The 19851-nt window shown below is 63.8% G+C and overlaps 1 protein-coding gene across 2 annotated transcripts; it reads left to right on the forward strand.

The window, feature by feature from the left end:
* Positions 1–556: 556 nt before the first annotated feature.
* On the forward strand, positions 557–17066 carry LOC137145090 (uncharacterized). 2 transcript variants are annotated; one of them, XM_067535695.1, is made up of 17 exons: positions 5116–5244; positions 5701–5807; positions 7077–7216; positions 7307–7443; positions 8043–8192; positions 9219–9684; positions 9886–9978; positions 10551–10650; positions 10912–11111; positions 11186–11428; positions 13678–13776; positions 14125–14315; positions 14440–14614; positions 15023–15179; positions 15586–15739; positions 16396–16507; positions 16652–17066. In XM_067535695.1, the coding sequence occupies exons 1-17, from the start codon at positions 5230–5232 to the stop codon at positions 16825–16827; spliced, it is 2715 nt and encodes a 904-aa protein (XP_067391796.1). In that variant the 5' UTR covers positions 5116–5229; the 3' UTR covers positions 16828–17066. The 2 variants fall into 2 exon arrangements, with proteins under 2 accessions (XP_067391797.1, XP_067391796.1); XM_067535696.1 differs by lacking the exons at positions 5116–5244; positions 5701–5807 and adding an exon at positions 557–878.
* The last annotated feature ends 2785 nt before the right edge of the window (positions 17067–19851 follow it).

The following is a 19851-nucleotide window of genomic DNA, read 5'->3' on the forward strand; positions in this document are numbered from 1 at the left end:
ACGCCGGCGGCAGCGGGCGCGGGTGAAGCTGTGGCGGGCCCGCTCTTGCACGGGGCAGCAGAACGAGGGGCGGCGCCAGGCCCCGCGGGAGCAGCCGTTCTCCCCGGCCGAGAGGATGGAGAGAAGTCTGGGGAGGGAGGTGGCGAAAAGCCCGGAGTGCGCCCGGAAGCGGGGTCCTGGCCGACGCCCCTGTGGGGCGGATAGAAGAGGCAGGGCGGGCTAAGGGTGAGCACACAGGAACAGCAGGGACTCAACGAGAGACTGCTGCAGGGCGAGACCCCGGCAGCTCAGGCTGGACGGGTGAGGAGGGCCCTGGCCCTGGCCCTGGCCCTTTCCCCGGGCTGGGCTGGGCTGCCCACTGCTGGGTTTGTCACCTCTTCTCCGGAGCACCTGGGCTTGGCCCACCGGCGGGAGGAGAGCAGGTAAGGTGGCAGCCCTTTAGTCAGAAAGTGTAAGGTCAGCAGGGACCATTTGATGGCGTGTGGCCTCAGTACAGAGAGACCAGGGAATTTCAGGATTGTCCTGGTTTGAGCAGTCACTTGTCTGGCTAAAACATCTTCCAGAAAGGCCTCTAGTCTTCATTTGAAGACATCAGAAGATGGAGAATCTGCCTCTGCCCTTGGGAGGATTGTTCCAGAGGTGACACCCTCACTGTGAAAAACATGCCTTATTTCCAGTCTGAATGCGTCTGGCTTCAGCGACCAGCCACTGGTTCTTGTTCTGCCTCTCTCTGCTGGACAGAAGCAGCTCCGGGATGGCCCGCCTGGCTGTCTGAAGACAAAGGAGCAGCGGTGACAGAAGCTGGAGCATGCAAACAGCGATGGTGCAAGGGACCCAGACACATCACACCCATGTGGATTAACAATCAGCTGTCTCTGGTCAGTGCTCCAGAGTGGGGCCTGCGTGTTTCTGGGCTCAGTGCAGCCGTGGGGTGGGGAACCAGGGTCAGCATGGAGGCCTTGCTGTAGTGAGCTGTGGCCCGCTGGCTGGCCAGTCGCTGTTGGGGGGTTGACCCATGACAGGCAGTTTGGTGGAACCCTTTGCCTTCTGCCCCCGATCACGATGCCAGCAGGTCTGCCGGAGGCCAGGGACACGAAGCTTCCTCTGCCTGGTGCTCCCAGGCAGCAGAACTGGGAAATCATCAAGTGTCAGGTTAGCTTCGCAGCTGCTGTTCAGAACAGCACAAGGGACATGGTTGCCATGAATCTCTGCTGGCTGCTGTCTGCAAAGGTCTGAGGTACAGCAGGCCTTGTTCAGCTCTGGCTAAGAGCAGGGACACAGGCAAGCACTCTCCTATGTTACAGGAGGAAACTGAGGCACAGAAGGTAAATGAAAAGCCCTCGGTCACAAAAGAAATTACATTCTCCCAAGCCTCAACCACAGGCACAGCCTTTTCCCCAGAAAGGTACGTCCATAGGAAATCAGTGCTCTCACTTAGCCCCCCGACAGCAAGAGTCATGTGACACATTATGTTTGGGTCAGGAAAATGAATTCTATGATGTAGCTATAGAACAGCTTCTGATTGGCTCAGACCCCCCCCGAACTGTTGCATGCCATGTGGTTGTTTTAGCCGTGTTGGTCCCAGGATACTAGAGAGACAAGGGTCCTCACCAACCAGAAGTTGGTCCTATAAAAGATTACCTCAGCCACCTTGTCATCCGATTGTTGGCATTTGCCTAGAGGTAGTTGCAGGGCCAAAGTGCTCATCTCTCTTCTCTGCTGTGTTGTTGCTGCCAGACTTTCTTGCTTCTTTAAAACTTCCTCTCCTTTTTTTTTCTCTCTGAAACAGGCTGAGGCTTTTGCTTTTCTCAGCTGTTCTAAAAGCCTCTCTCACTTTGTGTTTTATTTTCTCTAAAAATACATGGTCTATTCTTTATTTCACAAAACAGACTATTACTTTTTCAGACTTTATTTGAAAATAACCTAAATGCATAACAACTGTTTTTCTCAAAAGATCTTATATTTAATACTTTTACTTCAAAACATGTATAACCATTATTTTTCTCTAAAGACCTATTAACATATTTGTGTCTTAACACTCTCTTCCTTTTTTGCAGTTTTAAAACACTTTTCTGACATTTTCCCACTTTATCACTGTGATAGTCTGCTTTATTTTGTAAATTATCTAAAAATACCCATAACATTATTTCTCTAAAAGTGTGTAAAAAGACTTATTTTCTTCTAACCTTAACATGTAAAACACACACACAAGCAATCCTAAGGTTCCCCATCAAAAATAATTTCTCTTTAAAAAATGGCTGTGCCAAAAGCATATATGTCCAAATATGAGACTAGGGGGGTGAGACAAACCAAAAGGGGTGTGGAAACCTGTCACAATTAATGTGATGAATGCTGTGGAGTTCTTCACTATTCTCCCTGTTAAAGTGTTCTTTCAGAGCCTCCCTGACCAGTAGAGCTCAGCACTGAGCTCTTCTCATAGCCCTTCTGTCTGGCTGTTCCAAGTCTGCTCTCCAGCCAAATGGCAACATTTTCCCTTTTGCTTCACAGATGTCATGCAGGACAGATCAGGGCACTATTGGAATTGGAATTTTTTTCACTCAGATCCAAACTTATGAGTGAGCAACACCCGTGTCCCTTCAATCTATCAAAAGTGCATTCCACTGTCATTCTGCACCCGCTGAGCCAGTAGTTGTTGACTCTTTCCTTGGTGCTGTTGAGATGGCCGATGTACACCTTCATGAGCAAGGGGAAGGTTGGGTCCCCCAGGGTCTCTATTGGCATTTCAACATTGTCAATGGTAATCTGCCAGTTGAGAAAGGAAGTCCCTCCTTGCAGCTTTCTGAACAGCCCTGTATTCTTAAAGATGTGCGCATCACACACCTTCGCTGGCCAGCCAATCTTGATGTTGGTGAAGTGTCCCTGGTGATCCATCAACTCTTGTGTAAACATAGAAAAGTAGGCCTTTCTGTTGATGAACTCTGTGGCAAGGTGGTCTGGTACCAAAACAGGGATGTGTGCGCCATCTCTTGCCCCACCAGTTTGGGAACCCCACTGCTGCAAATCCACCCACTATATCCTGCATGTTGCTGAGAGTCAGTGCTGCATGGCAAGAGACAATGAATGGCCCTGCACACTTGCATGACAATGGCTTCCACCGTGGATTTTTCAACTCCAAAATGATTTCCCACTGACATTGCAAGTGTAAATATGGTAAAGGGACCCGACCTGTAGGGAGATACATGCTGTGGGGTGTGTTCAGGGTGAATTCACTGCCTTTCTTTTGAAAGGAGATACACCTCCCTCTGAGAAAGTGACAAACAAAGGGGAAGTGAGAGTAGGAGAAGAAGGGGGCAGTGGAGTGGAGCCCAAGAGAGAGGAACTGAGAAACAGGGAGAGCAGAGGTGGCAGCCAGAGGGACGGCAGGAAAGTGGGACTGAAAGACAGTAAATTGAGAGGCTGAGATTGAGCAGGACAGACAGATGTGCAGCTGAGGGTCCATTTAATTTCAAGCTGGCTAGTCAAGTCATTCCATGTTTGAAGGCTTGTTCCTGAGCAGATCAAGGAATGTGGCCTGGCACGTCCAAAAGTTCTGCCACCACGGCTCATCATCCCAAGTCTGCCTTGTGATGCGATCTCACCAGTCAGTGTGCAGCGGCTCAGCAAATCTGGCCGTGAGGCACGGCAGAGGCAAGTCAAGACACGGGATCATTTCAATGTTTTGAGCTTTATAAGAGAAACCCCCCAAATTGTACCAGGATAAATTCTATGGAACGTTACCCTGTACTTACTACTTTAGTAATAATGAACTATCGGTTACCAGCACATTAACCTTTGTGAGCATGTACATGCTCCTCTTCCTTACGCCCTGCTGTTACACCAAATATACTGCTGTGAACAAGAGCACTCAACAATAGATGGTGTCACGGCAAAGACGAATCAACAGTTCCTCTCTCTGCTGCAAGTCCAGCTCCACTGCCGCTGTGCTGCCCTTTGCTTCTCTGTGGCTTGATGGGCTCCTTAGATTTGATGTCCCTGCGTCTGTCCCTCTTTCCCTCGAATGTACCCACAAGCGAGTTCTTCACCTAGTGGTCCTCACTTGTCCGTTAGGCTCCTTTGAACTGTGTTCCTTCAACAGAGAGTCTTCTCACATACCCAGCTCTGCTTTTCTCTGCTTCTCCTGACCCAAAGCTTTTTCTATTTTCCTTCTTTCCGCCTTCTCACTCGCCTACTTTTATTCTGTTCTTCTTTTATCACCTCACCGCCTACCCAGCTCTGGTTCATCTGCTAGCTCAGCATCTAGGTTCTTCTCCTTCCCCCCTCTTCTCTGACAGCTTTATCCAACTGCCCCACTTTGGGCGGATTCTGAGCCCTCCCCCAAGTTGCTCTCACAGCCATCTGACCTTGGTGCTTTGAATGGCAGTGGAGCAGTGCTGGTGCCAAGGGCAGGTTTACTGCACGTGCTCCTTTCTCAGGCCCAGATGTGGTGTTTCATGATCTGCAGCTGCTCCCTAAACGCCAGCAACTTTGAACTGGTTCTGGCTGTGTCCCACAGCCATCTCCTCCAAGACACCAGGTGACGGATCCTTGCTCGCAGCAGAGCAGAGCGGCAGGCTCCACGCGCCTGCCCGGCAGAAGTGCAGGACTGCCAGGAGGGTTTTAAACAGGCACGGCAGTGACGGGCGGAGCGGACGTTATGGGATGGAGCCGGTTGCATGCTGGGAAGTGGCACAGCGAGCGTCTGCCCGCAGAGCCCTGGCCGAGCCGCGGCCTGCAGCCCACGAGGAGCCTAGCCACGCACACCCCAGCAGCTGTCACTGCCCGCACGCCGGGTGCGCACGAGCGGTGCACTAATGTGGCGGCTCTGTGCCGACCTGACATCTCCCAGCGCGGGGAGCGCACAGGCAGCAGCGCCTGCTGCCAGCGCACAGAACCCGGCCGCTCCCTCCCCGACCCGGCCCGGCCCGCTCTGTCCGCGATCGGTTCGGTCCGGGTCCCACCGGCGGCCGGGCAGCCTGCGGGGCAGAAACGGGGAACAGACGGTGGCTGGGTGGCCAGGGCTGACTCCGGCCGGGGTCCCCCGCCCCGCCGCTTTGGGACAGGGCCGGGCCCTGACACCGGAACCTTCCCCTCCCCCCACGGGCCGGGCCGGGCCCTGCCACCGGAACCCGGGCCGCGGGGGGGGGGAACCTCCGCGGCACTTCCGGGAGCGGGGCTGCCGGGAGCGGATGGAGCCGCCCACAGCACCGCCCCGCCCCCCCCCGGCCCGCAATGGACCCGTCCGCGGTGAGACCCGGGACCCCCCGTCCCAGCCCCCCCGCTCCGACCCGGGCAGGAGCCGGACCCGCCTCGGGGCTCAGCCCGTCCCCGGCGTCGGCTCCCCGGGCAGGACTGGCCAGCCCCGCCTCTGCCGCCCCCAGTCCCGCCCGGACCCGCCCCCTGCTCCCCTTCCCCCCTGCTGTCCCCGGCCCCCCAGGGACCTGCTGCCCCCGGCCCCGCCCGGGACCCGCCCCCGCCCTCCTGCTCCCCTTCCCCCATATGGCCCCCCGCCCCCTGCTGCCGCCAGCCCCCCCGCCGCCCCCCGGTGCACGTGCTGCCCCCCAGCACCGTCCCCTGCGGACAGCTGCTGCCCCCCGTCCTGCCCCCAGCGCCGCTGCCCCAGACTCCGGCTGCCTGTGGCCCGGCCCGGCCCAGCCCAGCCCTGCCCTGGCCGCGCCGTGACCCGCCCGCCTGTCTCCGCAGACGCTGGGCGACCTGCTGGGCGCGCTCCGGGCGATGGGCTTCAGCGAGGGGCAGGCGCGCGCGGCCGTGCAGGCCGGCTCCCTCGGGGTGCAGGAGGCCGCCGACTGGTGAGCGCCGGGCCGCGGGGGCGGGGCGGGGCCCCTCTGCCCGGGGAGCAGCCTGGGGGGCCCTGGGTGCTACGTGCTCGGCCGGCTTGGCCGGGGTGCCCCAGCGCGGTGCTGCGGGGCCGTGGGGCCGCCCAGCGGTTTTCAGCCTCCTTGGGTGCGCGGCCCCCTTGGAAGGGGGCGCAGGGTGCAGAGCGCTGCCCTCGGGGCGCCCCGCTGCTGGCGCTGCCATGCCGTGCCGCGCTGACGTCCCGGCTGCTCGCCGGGGCCCTGGGAACGCTGTCGGGACGCTCCTGTGAGCGCTGGGTGTCGGGCCTGCCTGCGGAGCGTGGGCACTGCGCAGTGTAGACGGGACGGGGCCGGTGGATACAGGATAAGGAGTGGCTCAGAGGAGGTGGACGAGGGGCTCTGTTTGCCCTATCGTGACACCAGGATGAGGGGATGTGCCATGAGACCGAAACCTTGTCCTGTCTGCACGATGCCCACTTAGCCTGTGGAACTCCATGCCACATGATATAATTGTGCCAAGGGCTCCCCAGGGCCCGGAGAAGGAACTTACCTGCAAAATAAACCCCCTGGGGCACCCCTCTTTCTGCAGGAGGGGGCGTTTCTGCTGGTCAGCTCAGTGCAGCTCTTGCCCCATTGCTCCCTCTGGGTGGTAACCCCGTGGTGCCTGCCCAGCCGCTGGCAAACATCGGCTGAGCCGCTGCTGTGCATGTGCAAGCTCTGGCGTGGGGCCAGAGTAACGAGCGTGGGGCTCAGTCCCCGAGCGCCCACGTGGCAGGAGGGACGGAGCTGCCAGTGGCTCTGTGCCCAGAAGCGCGGCAGCACCAGCGATTGCTGGAATTGTCCGCGAGGAGCTTTGGGCTGCATCTGGGTGAAAGGTGCCTAGAAACAGGCACGGGTTTTGTTCTGGTCCCATCGCCGCCTGGCCGAGCCATCCTCAGGCGCAGCAAATACAGGCCCCAGCAGCGGGGCGGTCTCCTCTTCGGCTGAGAGTTCCTGCTCGGGGGAGGGAAACCCTCAGCCCCTCTGGCCGGCCCACTGCCCCTGCAGAAAGCAGTGAGGTAGCTGCATGCCCACCTGATCCAGCAGGGTGGGATGGGGTGCAGAGCCGGTCTCGCCACCCCTGGCTCAGGGTCAGAGGATGGGAGACGGGGCCCTTCCCCTCGAAGGGACGCTGGCTCCGATCCCAGCTGGCCCCAGAGCTGCCAGCAAGGTGTGCAGGCAGGTGGGGTCCTCGGCTCCCCCTTCATTCTGGGTACGTTGCAGGTTACTTCAGGAGAGGGGGCAGCGGCTCCGGACAGCACCCCCAGACGAGCCAGGAGGAGCCATTGCAGCTTTCAACCGTCCCAAAGTCCAGGCGGTGCCTTCGGGGTCAGCGGCTCCCAGCCCAGAGCACAGCCTGCCAGGTGCCTTGACCCCTTCCGCCCTGCCTGGCTCCGTGCCCTGCCGGGCGCGTGGCTGGGCAGCTCCATCACCCTCTGTCTCTGCGCCCCCAGGGCCCAGCTCCCGTCTGCGGCCAGGGGCCGAGGCTGGGCACAGCTGCAGGATGAGGGCAAGCCAGAAGGAGCTGGAAGAGCAGCAGAGGGAGCAGCTGGCTCAGGCGCTCAAAGCCGAGAGGAGGACCAAGCGGCAGGTGAGCGCCAGGGGGGTGCGGCGTGTGGGGTGAGGACAGGGGTGCTGAGGGCAGCTGTCCTGGCTGCTCCCGGCACTGCCCCTGCCGTATCGCCGGAGCCCCATGGAGCCATGGCTTTGAGTCCGGCCTCTCATGCTGTCCTCGGCCCAAAGCCACGCCAGGCGGCTACTGCCCTGCCCCGCAGCACGCAGAGCTCCGTCTGTCCCAGGCCGAGGGCTGCCGCCGCGCGCCTGGCCCGCGCTCTGCTGGACTCTGGCCCGCGAGGCAGCACCGTGGCTCTCCTCGTCCCTGGGGAGGGGCAGGGGGCCACATGTTCCAGCCCTGAGCCTCCTGCTTCCCCCCACCCCATCCTGTCCTGCCCCGCCCCTGCTGAGCCCAGCGCGCGCTGGGCCGGGTTTTCCCACGAGCCGGCTGGGGTGGGGGTGAGTCAAGCTCTGGAGAAGCCCCTGAGCCTCTGTCCCTGCCCGGTTCTGCCAGTCCCTGACCCTCCGCAGCAGGCCCAGCCCCCCTGAGGCAGGGCGGGAGGGAGCATGGCTCGGTGCTGGCCCTGCCGTGCCAGCGGGGAGCTCCCAGCAGTTGTGCCCGGCCTCTTCCCCCAGGAGCATGAGCTGGTGCTGCAGCGCATCGCCGACGACCGGAGAAGCATCCAGGCAAAGACCCAGCTGGCCCAGAAGCCTGACCCGGCTGCCCAGGGTCGCAGGTCGGAGGGCAGCGCTCCGGCGGCCAGGGAGGGGCAGTGCCTGCTGATGGTGAGTCCTGCAGTTACAGACCGGCTGGTGCAGACCTGGCCTGGCTGCGTCGCTGCTCTGCGGAGGGGAGGCCGGGGCTGAGATCAGTGTGGCTGCCTGCTCTGTTCATTCCCTCTGAAGCCCCTGGCACTGGCCGTGGTGGGAAGCCAGGACGCTGGGCTGGATGGCAGCGCGCTGACCAGGCGTGGTTGTTCCTGTGTTCTGCGGAGGTGCTGCCCACCCAGGGGCAAAGGGAGACCCTCCCCGGACGTGCAAAGCCTCCTGCTTCCCCCGAGAGCATGATCCTGTCAGGGGCACCCGCCCTGGGCTGGATCCCGCCCCTCGTCCCGTCACAAGCGCCGCGTTGGATCGGTTGGGGTTGGCGTGGGAGACTCCAGATGGTCCAGGGAGCTGAGTGGGGTCTCCGCAGGGGCGCTGTGCCCTCCGTCAGAGCTGGCCCCGTGCCACGGGGGTGCTGTGCAGCGAGAAGCAGTGCCGTGGCAGCCAGGCTGCTGGAGCGCAGAGCAGAGCCCGGTCCCGTCCCGTCCCCTGGGCTCTCCTGGCAGCAGAGGTGCTGGTTTCAGTGCCCTGGGCAAAGGCTGACTTGTCCTCAGAACCCTGCCTGCAGCTCGCTTTGAATAGGGGTTTGTGCCCCCTCGCTGCCCTGTGCTACTGTGCAACACTGCTGCGTGCCTGTGCTCCACCCCAGAGGTGGCCGCCTTTCGACGCTGGGGGGGGGCGACGCCTGTACACGCAGTTCTCCTGTTTCACCCCAGAGGTGGCTGCATCTCAGCAGTGGGAAGGGATGATTACCCCAAACTGCTGGCATGGCAGGAGGAGGTGGCGGGGGCGGTAGGAGAACCCCCTGCTGCCCTGGTCTTTGCTCATGGAAGAGGCTGTGATGGGAGAACGTGGCAGCGGCCCTTACGGCGGTTGTGCAGTCGTCCCCGGCCTCACGTGGGTTTCGGCTGCGTGTGCGGGGCCGGGACAGCGGCGCCCTGCGGCCGGGACGCTGGAGGCTAACCGCTGTGCTCTCTCTGCCCCCAGATCCGCCTGCCCTCAGGCCAGTCCTGGCGGGAGCGCTTCCCGGCCGACTGCCCTCTGCAGCACGTCCTGCAGCACATCTCGACCCGGCACCCCGAGCTGCCAGCCTTCTCCCTCCTTCAGGGCTTCCCCAAGCGCCACTTCGGCCCGGCTGAGCTGCCCTGCACCCTGCAGGCTCTGGGCCTGACCCCTAGCGCCACCCTGTGCGTCCTGGCCACTCAGCCACAGAGCCCTGAGTCGCTCCCGTCGGGCACCTGTGCTCCGGCACCCTCTCAGGCCGGAGAAGACCCCCTGCAGCCCCCCAGGCCTCAGGCCCTGCCCGTGGAGGAGCACGTCTGGGGCAGGGGCGAGATGCTGGGCGTGGTGCCGGAGCAGGCTGTGGCCGAGGAGCTGCGGCTGGCGCTGAGCTCCCCTGCACACGGGGTGCATGGCCTTTGGGAGTCGACCTCCACACCACAGCATCGCTGGGGTAAGCCTGCCGCCCGCGCCAGCCCGCCAGACGGGAGGCCACGCGCCCACCATCCCACCTGGCTGGGGAGGGCCGGGGGGGGCCTGGCTCTCCCTCCTTGCGCTCCTGGGGGAGTAGCTGTCACGGTGGGGGGTGGGGAGCTGAGAAGGGGAGAGGGCAGGGCAGGCCCTGTTGCAGTGGCTGCTGTTTGCCCCCACACAGGCCAGGGGCAGCGGCTGACGCCAGAGGACCAGGAGCAAGAGCCCGTAGCACCCAGCGGGTGCAGCCCGCCGGACGAGGACCTTCCCCCACCAGGTCAGCATCTCCCTCCCTCTTCTGGTGGGGCAGGGCCGCGTGGGGCAGCCGTCCCTGGGCCAGGCCCAGTGGCATTTCCAAATTCCGGTGCCATCCCCTCGGGAGCACAGTGCCCTGTGCTCAGCCCTCCTGGGGCTGCTCTGGCCGTGACTGCCCCGTCACCCGCGGCATTAGGTCCGGAGACGCGGTGATGGGCAGCCCCTGCACGTGCTGGGGAGGGCGGCCTGGTCCCACCGCCTGCGTCTGGCCTTGCGGCACTGGGGCCACTGCATCACGTCGGGACCCACCGGCCTCTGCCTGTGAGCGGCTGTCGCAGCCGGCCCTGCCTCGGCGTCGGGAGATGGCACGAAGGCGTCTGCTTGCCCTGGGTGCCCCCTTGGGAACGCGAGTGCCGCAGCTCCTGCCCTGCAGGGCGCCTGCCCGTGTGCTTCACGGGGGCCGAGGCTCCGTTTGTTAGAGGTGCCGGGAGCTCCGGGCGGGACAGTCTGGGGACGATTGCGCGTGGTGCTGCCCCCTGGTCCCTTCCCAGGCACGGTGCCCCCGACGCCGACAGGAGCTGCTCTGATTTGCAGGCTCAGGGCCGGCCCCTTCGCTGCCATCTCCGAACCGGGGCGGGAGCCGGGGCCCGGTGGAGCCACAGCACCAGTGGCCAGCAGAGGGCAACAGGCTCAGGTACGTGCCGGCGGCTGCGGGCGGCACCCCAGGGTGCAGTGGTCCTGGGGATCATGGCGGGGGGGGGGGGTGCTGGCACAGCCAGCAGCGCTGGGGGGACCCTGGGGGAATCCAGGCTGGGGCCTGCCATGACTCCAGTCCGGGGGAGGGCGTTTGCTGCCCTTGGGTTTGCACTGGGGCCCCGCCCGTCCGAGGAGGAGCCGCTGAGGGTGCCCCTCCCCGAGGGCAGTGGCCCTAGCCTGACCCGGTTCCCCCTCGCAGGGCTGCAGACGGTGGGTGCGGTGCAGGCCCCTTGGACCTGCCGGGCGCAGTGGCCCAGGCAGCGGAGCAGCGCTTCCACCGTGCCTTGCGGGGCGAAGAGGAGCCGGCCCCACCCCCGGGGCGCAGGAATCCCCCCCAGCTCTCCCGCGTGCCTTCGCTCTTCCACATGGCCCTGCGGGCGGCCGTGGCCCTGCTGACAGGTACAGCCCCGTAGCCCCCAGCCGGCCCCCGGCCCTGGGCTCCTCCAGCACCTCACCCAGAGTCTCCCCCGCAGCGCCCAGGAAGCAGTACTGCAGCAGCCTGGCCTCCCTGACGCCCCCGCTGGCCGAGCGCCTCCTGGCCTACATGATACAGGAGAAGCTGCTGCGCCCCAAGACCCTGGAGCTCTTCTTCGGCTGCCGCCTGCAGACGCTGGTCCTCAGCTGCTATCCGTACACCACCAACGAGCTGCTGCGCCAGCTGCGTGCCTTCCAGAGCCTGCGGCACCTCCGCCTGGGCTCCTGCTCCCTGCTCACTGGTACCGGGCAGGGCGGGGCTGTTCATGGGGAAGGGGAGGATGTAGGGCAGGCCCAGGGGACCGACACTAGGCTTGGGGCCTCTCTGCCCCAGAAGGGCCATGGAGCTCTCCCCTGAGCCAGCGGAGTGCTGAGCACAGCCCCGTGTGGGCCAGTTCAGGACAGGTTGCAGAACACCCTGCTCTCCGTCTCTCCCTCGGGTGGATGTGGCATCTGCCCAGGCCTTCTCCACCGTGGCAGTGGTCTGTCGGGGCAGGTTCCCCCGCGTGTGCATGACACGAGCCTCCATCCGACTGGGCACAGGCCTGGCCATGCAGGCAGGTTAAAAGATTAAACTGGTTAAAAGTCAGGAACCAAAGGGAAATCATGCCTCACCAATCCACTAGAATTCTTAGGGGGTGAACAAGCAGGTGGACAAGGGTGACCCAGTGGATACAGTGTGCTTAGATTGTCAGAAAGCCTCTGACAAAGACCCTCACCAAAGGCTCTTTAGCACAGTAAGCTGTCATGGGATGAGAGGGAAGATCCTCTCCTGGATCAGTGACTGGTTAAAAGACAGGAAACCCAGGGTAGGAATAAATGGTCAGTTTTCAGAACGGAGAGAGGTAAATGGTGGTGTGTCCACCAGAGAACTGTGCTGGAACCAGTCCTGTGCAACACATTCATAAAAGATCTGGGAAAAAGAGTAAACAGTGAGGGGGCAAAATTAGCAGATGATACAAAACTATTTAAGATAGTTAAGTCCAAAGCAGACTGCGAAGAGTAACAAAGGGATCTCAGAAAACTGGGTGACTGGGCAACAAAACGGCAGATGAAATTCAGTGTTGATAAATGCAAATAATGCACATTGGAAAACAGAATCCCAGCTCTACGTATAAAATGATGGGGTTTAAATTATCCGTTACCACTCAAGAAAGATCTTGGAGTCACTGTGGACAGTTCTCTGAAAACGTCCACTCACTGAGCAGCAGCAGTCAAAAAACTAACAGGCTGTTGGGAATCATTAGGAAAGGGATAGATAAGACAGAAAAGATCCTATTGCCTCTTTATAAATCCATGCTGCACCCACATCTTGAATACTGCATGCAGATCTGGTCGCCCCATCTCAACAAAGATATACTGGAATTGGAAAAGGTACAGACAAGGGCAACAAACACGATGCGGGATAGGGAACAGCCTCCATATGAGGAGAGATTTAAAAAACGGATTGTTCAGCTTGGAAAAGAGCTAAATAAGGGGGGAAATGAGAGGTCTGTAAAATCAGGACTGGTGAGGAGAGAGTGAACAGGGAAGTGTTATTTACCCTTCACGTAACACGAGAACCTGGGGTCACCCAATGAAATTAGTAGGCAGCAGGTCTAAAACAAACGCAAAGAAGCTGCTTCACCCAACGCACAGTCAATCTGTGGAACTCCTTGCCAGGGGATGTGGTGAAGGCCAAGACTGTAACAGGGTTCAAAACAGAACTAGCTCAGTTCCTGGAGGACAGGTCCATCAGTGGCTATTAACCAGCATGGTCAGGGACAGCCCCAAGCTCCGGATCTCTGTAAACCTCTGACTGCCGGAAGCTGGGACTGGCCGACAGGCTGGATCACTCGATAATTGCCCTCTTCTGCTCACTCGCTCTGAGGCAGCTGGGCCATTGGTCTCGCCCAGTGTGGCCATTCTGATGCTCTTACCTGGGGCAGGAGGGGCTGGGAGCGAGGCACTCTGGCTCGTGTGGGGCGGGAGCCCTGCATACACAGCTCAGGATCCTCCCCTGCTCCCTGGGTTCCCCCTGTCCTCTCCCGACAAGGCGTCTGTGGTGGTGGTGTGAGGTCTGCAGCCCCTGCCCGGCTGTGGTGGGGCTACCACCTTTTAGGTTCCCAAAAAGAGGACACTGGCAGCAGTACGGGGACACTGGAGGGGCACATGGGGGTGCTGGGGGGTGGGGGTGAGCTCCGGGCAGTGCGGGGTGGCGTACTTGCAGCCTCCCATTCAAGGTGGGGGCCAGCATCACTCCCTGTCTCGGTGGCCGGGCATCTGGCCTGGGCTCAGGACACAGCACTAGCCATCTGTCAGCCCCTCCCGGCAGCGCTCTGCCCCTGCCCAGGGCTGGGAGCTGGGGCCTGGGTGGGCGGGAGCTGGCGGCTGCAGCTGGGGAGGGACCCTTCGGGCGGAGGATTGGGAAAGAGGCAACGCCTGGGAAACGTGGCTGGTCCCCCGCCCGCTGGGGCGGCTCCGCCCTGATACATCCCTCGCCCTCCCGCAGACCAGGGGCTGGCCGTGCTGCAGCACCTGCGAAGACTTCAGCACCTCGACCTGTCGGCCTGCGTCAAGCTCACCGACGCCTGCCTGCGCTTCATTACAGGTACGGGCGGGGCGACCCGCCTTGCTGGCCACACCCCTTGGGTCACAGCCCCGCCCCTCCCCCCGTGCTGGCCCCGCCCCTTGGGTCATGGCCCCACCCCCATGTCACAGCCCTGCCCTCTCCAGCCTCTCTGCCCCACCCCCATGTTGTGGCTCCGCCCCTCGCCATCCTCCCCTCCCCCCCGTTGTGGCCATGCCCATCCCACCTTTCCACCCTCTCCCATCCCCTTCCCCCACCCCCTCCCTCCCGCTCCCCCCTTGTGACGGGGCCCCCCACACAGTGGCTTGGCCCCAGCCCCGGGTCCCTGGCTGCGCCGCGCTCTGCCCCTGTAACATCTGCCCCCCACAGAGCTCCCGCACCTGTCTCACCTGTCTCTGGATCAGACCAAAGTCACCGATTGCGGCATGGCCGAGTTCCTGCCCTCGGCTCCCTCCCTCAGTCACCTGAGCCTCAACCGGACGGCCATCACGGCGGGCACGCTGCGCCTGCTGCCCCGGCACGCGCCCGGCCTGGCGCTGCTCAGCCTGAAGCAGACCGAGGTGAGGGGCCAGTCGGAGCCTCTTGCGGCGGCTGCCCCGGCCGGGGGCGCTGGCTGGCTGGCGAATGGGGCTGGAAGCCGTTCTCCTCTCGGCCGGGCTCTGACGGGCAGCTGGTGTCTTGCAGATCTCGGATTTCTCTGCCCTGCAGCACCTCAGCCGCCTGCACACCTTGCACCTGGACGACACTCGCGTGAGCGAAGCCTCCCTCGCCGCCCTGGCCTCCCACCCTGCCCTCTGCACGCTCACGCTGTCCGGCGTGCAGTCCGTCCATGGCGACCGCGTGCTGCAGCTGGTCTCAGGTAGGAGAGCCCGGGGGGGGCGGTCCCAGCCGGCTGCCGAGAGCACCCAGGCTCGGTGGGGAGCAGTTCCCGCGCCGGGAGAGCGTGGTAGGAGCCCCGAGGGTCCAGAGCGGGGCCCCGCTGGAGAAGCAGCGACTAGCTGGGCCCCTGGGACAGAGCCAGCCTGCGAGCGTGGCCGTGTGGGCTGTCCCGTGCGGCAGATGCCTGGCGTGTCCTGATGTCTCGGTGCCCACCTGCGCCGCCAGGGCCCTTCGTGTGGTCTGTGCGTGGCGTGTATCCACGTGGCTCTCACCCCCAGCGCTGGCCCAGCCTGGCAGGAGCACAGGCAGCGGCTGGGGCCGCCGGGAGCGGTGCGGCCGGGGCGTGGGGGGAATGGGGCGCGTCTCACTGCCCCGCTGGCTATTTCAGGCCTGCCCCTGGCCCAGCTGAGCCTGCCGGGCCGGCACACGGTCACCGACTCCGGCATGCCTTTCCTGTGCCGCCTGCAGGGGCTCCTGGAGGTGGACCTGACCGATTTCACCCACATCACTGACGAGGGGCTGCGGCATCTGCCCCAGCTGCACAGGTGCCTGGGGGAAGAGGGAGGGGTCCAGCCCTGTCTGTCCGGAGAGCCCAGCCCAGCCCCCTGCACTGCCCCCCTGGGTCTCTGACTCTGTGGCAGGGTCTCCAGCCCGGGATTTGGGATAACGCCCTCCTGCCTGGCTGGGCAGGGGATGCTCCCTGGGCGGGGTGGCTGTCCTGGTGCAGGGGCTCTGGGGCGTGAGGAGTCCATCTGCTGCAGGGTGCCCCCCGCTGATGTCGGGGCTCAGGCAGTCCTGGGGCGGACCCCAAGGCCAGAATCCAAGCAGCTGCGGCCTCGCCCCATCGGACCCGCGTGCCCGTCCTGAGCCTCAGCCGTCTGCGAGACGCAGGGGGTGGGCGCTGGGTCCCTGTGGAGCCCCGACTGATGCCCTGTCCCTGCTCCGCCCCAGGCTGCGGCGGCTCTCGCTGTGTAACACGCTGGTGACCGACACCGGGCTGCAGCACCTGTGGGGCCTGCGGCACCTGGAGGAGCTGTGCCTGGACCGGACCGCCGTCTCCAGCGCCGGCGTGTCCCGCTGCATCGCCCGGCTGCCCCTCCTGCAGGTACAGGGCAGGGAACGGGACTTCTAGGGTTAATTCTGAGTTCTCCCTGGGCATCCCCTTCCCCTCAGGAAAGGTTCTGCCCCTGCCGGGCCCAGGGGCTCCTGCCAGGTGGGGAGATCTGGGGCCTGGCCGCGGACGGTGCAGCACATGCCACAGAGGCATGTCAGTGGGGCCTGGCAGCGTCCCCGAGGTGTGCCTGGTGCCCGGACCAGACGCCTGCCTGGGGCCCTCCGGTACACGCGAGCAGCCCCAGTGCGGACAGCTGGGGCACCCACCCCAAGCAGGCCAGGACAAGGCCCATCACAGCAGGGACGGGCGGGGTCGTGGGTCTGCTGACTCCCTGGATGTGACGGGGCCTGGCGGGGGGCGCCCGGCGGCAGGAAAATCCCTGCCTGGGGCTCCCGGAGCGAGGGAGCTGTGGCTCACCGCAGACTTGGGCGTCGCCAGTGCCCAGGCAGCGCTGGGGATGGCGGGGGGCGCTGGATGGGGACTGAGACAGCCCCCCATGCTCCGTGGTGCCTGCTGCCCCCAGCAGGCTATGGGGCTGCAGTGCTCATTGGGTGACTCGCTGTCCTCCCCGGGCGAGGGGGGTTCCCCTCTCTCAAGCCAGGCTGGGCGGCCCCGGGGGCATGTTCTGAGCGCACCGTCTGTCGCAGGTGCTGGGGCTGGCTAGCACGCCGGTGGGAGACAGCGTGCTGAGGCTGGGCATCTGCCACTGCAAACAGCTCCTCAAGGTGAACCTGAGCCGCACGCGCGTCACTGACCGAGGTGAGCTGGACCTGGGGGGCCGCCTGGCCCCCACGCGCCTGGGGTGGGACCGGGGCTGGTCCATTCTCTGCGGTGCCCCTGTGCTGGCTGGGGAGCGCCGCGCAGGCCCCGGGCTAACCCCTCCCTCGCCTCTCTCCGCTCCAGGGCTGCGCTACCTCCGCCGAGTGCCCATCGCTCAGGTGAACCTGGATGGCTCCGGGGTGACGGCAGCCGGCGTGGCCAGCCTCCTCGCCGCCTGCCCCAGCATTGTCAGCATCCGGGCCAGCCACCTGCAGGTGCTGGCCCCCGAGCAGGTGTCCGATGAGGAGCCGCCCTGCTAGGGCCAGCAGTACCCGCCCAGACCGGCCCTCCTGCTCATGCAGCTTAGCCTGCCCCACACACACCCCCCGGGCCAACCTACCTGCTCTGCAGGGCATTGTGGCACTGGCTGGGTGGAGGGCGGGGGCAGACACCCCCTACGCAGCGCGTTCTGGCTCCCCGGGGCTTGCGGCTCCCTGCCCCAGGCCTGCGGTCGGGCCGCTGTGGTGGTGCCTTGAATAAAGCAGGGTTCTCTGGCTGAATTCTCCTGCACGCAGGGAGAGGCGTTGGCCTGGCTTCCTGGGCCCAATGCCCTGCTCTCCCGGCTGGCTCTCAGCACCCCGCAGCAGGGAAGCCCTATGTAGGGTCCCTCTGTAAACTCTATTCCCTGACCCTGGGAGCCTGGCCCCTACCCCCCGAGCCCCATCTCCAGAGCTGGGGGTCTGGCTGGGTGCATGCGGGGCCTGAGTGCTGCCGAAGGGGGGGCTCAAACCACGGCAGCGAACCCCTGCTGAGCCAGCTGCCCCTGCGCCCCACACTGCACCGGGGCCAAGAGGGAGACGCGTTCCCCCCCCTGGCGCTGAACCCACAGCTCTGTCTGCATGGGGGGAGTCTGGGCTCTGCCCGGCCCTGAGGCTATGGAGCCACCCGTTAGCAGCGCGCACTGGGGGAGGAACAGGCAGCTGCAGGGTGGTCATTCAGGTGTAAACAGCCAGCTGGGCTCTGGAATGGGGCACTCGGCAATGGCCTCCCCAGCGGTGCTGACTGGCCGGGACCCCAGCCCCTGCATGCGTTGGGCCGGAGCGGACACCCCTCCCCAAACCACCGCTGCCCACTCCTCTTCCCCAGCCCCACCGCCTGCTGCACGGCAAAGGGGGGCCCAGCCTCGCCTGCACCCGATGGCTTCCCAAGGGAGGTTGTGGCTAAAGCAGAGACAGGCCAGTGCCCCCACGGCTGTCCCCCCTGCCGGTGGTGGAAAGGTGGGGGGCAGCAGTTTGGGAGTGGGGGGAGCAGGTTCCACGGGGCTGGGGAATGTTAGAGAAAGACCCCGAGCAGTGTGGGGTGCACACGGGGGTCTCCTGCTGGTGTGGGGCAGCCCTTCCCTGTGATGCTCAGGGGAGGCTCTGGGCCCCTGTGATCTGCTCTGTCCCAGCCTCCCCCCATGGAGGTTTGTGATGGGCTGAGTCCCAGCTCCCCGGGGTTCATAGCAGGGGCAGCGCTAACCCAGGCCAGCCTCCCTTCCCCCCCCCCCCCCCCATGGGGTTCCTCTTCTCCAGGCTGAGCCCCTGCCCCTCTCCCTCAGTGCAGACAGGACTGGGCCACCGGCACCCCCAAATCAGTGGGTACCCGGCCTTGGGATGCACCTCGCCACCACAGCCCGTTGTGTGAAGGGGCCTCGCCTGGGCCAGCTGGGCATCAGCTCCCTGGACCCACCAGGCCTCCCCCTCTGTACGGGCAGCGCTAGGCCCCCAGCCCCCCGGCTGTGGGGTGTTCCCGGCAGCGTCCAGCCCTGATCCACTGACCCCTCTCAGAATGCCCAGGCTGGCTGCTCCCAAAGGACAGCACACACCAGCCTGTGAGAGTGGCTCAGGGCCAGCTGAACTCAGAGCATTTTGATCTACGGATATTGAAAACAAGAGTAGGTTTATCAGAGTCGAGAGTCAGGTGCCAATGCGTAAGAATATTGGACCCAAATGGTTACATATCAAACCAACCATCCCACACTTTCTAGAGACTAACCTTCACTGACAAGTGACCCTCCGCTAAGGAAGCTTATTTCACCCCCAATTCTCTCCAGTGTTTTCAGCCACGCCTGCCCAAAGGCCTCTTCCATGAAGCAGACACGTCTGTTTCCTTCCCACGCGGAGGACGACAAGGTGTCGTCTTTGTGCCCCAAATAGATTGGAGCAAACCTTTGATGTGCACCTCAAGATAGGGTCCCCCCTCCACCTCAGCCCTGTACTTCTGCCTGTGACTTTTTCACAACCCTTCATTAGCAGACGGGGAGAACCAGGCAGTGCTGAGTGACAGGGACCGCTCTCGCCTGCCAGAAAAGCTGCTTTTCACGCCTGGCCGCAGAGGCTGGGCGTCTCAGCCAGCGGTGTCCGTGGCCCTCCTGTGGTACCCGCGCCGAGCGCCTGCTGCACGTTTCACAGGGGTGCTGGTGACCAGGGTGACAGGGCTGGTGCATGCCCATCTCCGGTGAACTAGGCTGGACACCCTGGATGCAGGAGAGCCCCGTAACCTTCCTGGCCTCTCTGTGCCCCTCCCCGTTGGCACCCAGAGGTGCCTGGCTCCCACTCGGCTCCTGCCCCCTTTGCTCCCGGGCCTGGGCCGGCAAGGAGGCTGCCAGCTGCCCACCTGGCCTTGCTGCCAGCAGGCCTGGCTCCCCTGTGGGCAGGCTGAGAGGCAGGCCCGGCCCTGGCCCATGTGCCGTCATCAGGACAGGGAACGAGAGGGAAGGTTGTCTCCCCCCATCCCCACGGCAGGTCTGTTACACCCTGCCCCGTTTGCCCCTAGGCACAGGGTGGGGGCATTGCTGAGGCGTTGCCAGCCCTTCCCCTCCCCTGGAGACCTTCTGCAGGGGGCTGAGTGCTGCCTCAGCCCCGAATCGGCATCACAAGAGCCCCACAGACGTGCCTCCTGCATCCCCTGCCCTGCCATGAGCTGTGCAGCAGGGAGGGCCCGTGCCAGTGCCCCCCACAGTGCCCACAGCTCCTGCCCCACTCCGCCCCCAGGGCTGGGTGAAAGGCACCGTGGCAGGGGGTAGCTGAGGCTGTGGTGTGGGCTGTGGGGTGCTGCACGTGTTGGTCCCGTCCCCTGGGACAGCAGCCAGGGCTCACCGGCGTCACCCGGCGAGGGCCCAGCTGGGGCGCTCTGGGCCGGAGGCAGCCTGGGGATGGTGCAGCGCTTGTCTGGCAGCTGGGCAGGCGGGGGGCAGTTCAGCTCCTGGGTGCAGGGAGTTTGCGGGTCTCCTGGGCCTGCAGCTGCCAGTCGCTGGGTCAGAACTAGCACGGGGGCCAGGCCCTGCTCGGAAACACCCAGGG

Source organism: Emydura macquarii, unplaced genomic scaffold (assembly GCF_026122565.2).
Source record: "Emydura macquarii macquarii isolate MOO-44397 ecotype Brisbane River unplaced genomic scaffold, CSIRO-AGI_Emac_v2 contig_3511, whole genome shotgun sequence".
In the NCBI taxonomy this organism is placed as follows: domain Eukaryota; kingdom Metazoa; phylum Chordata; order Testudines; family Chelidae; genus Emydura; species Emydura macquarii.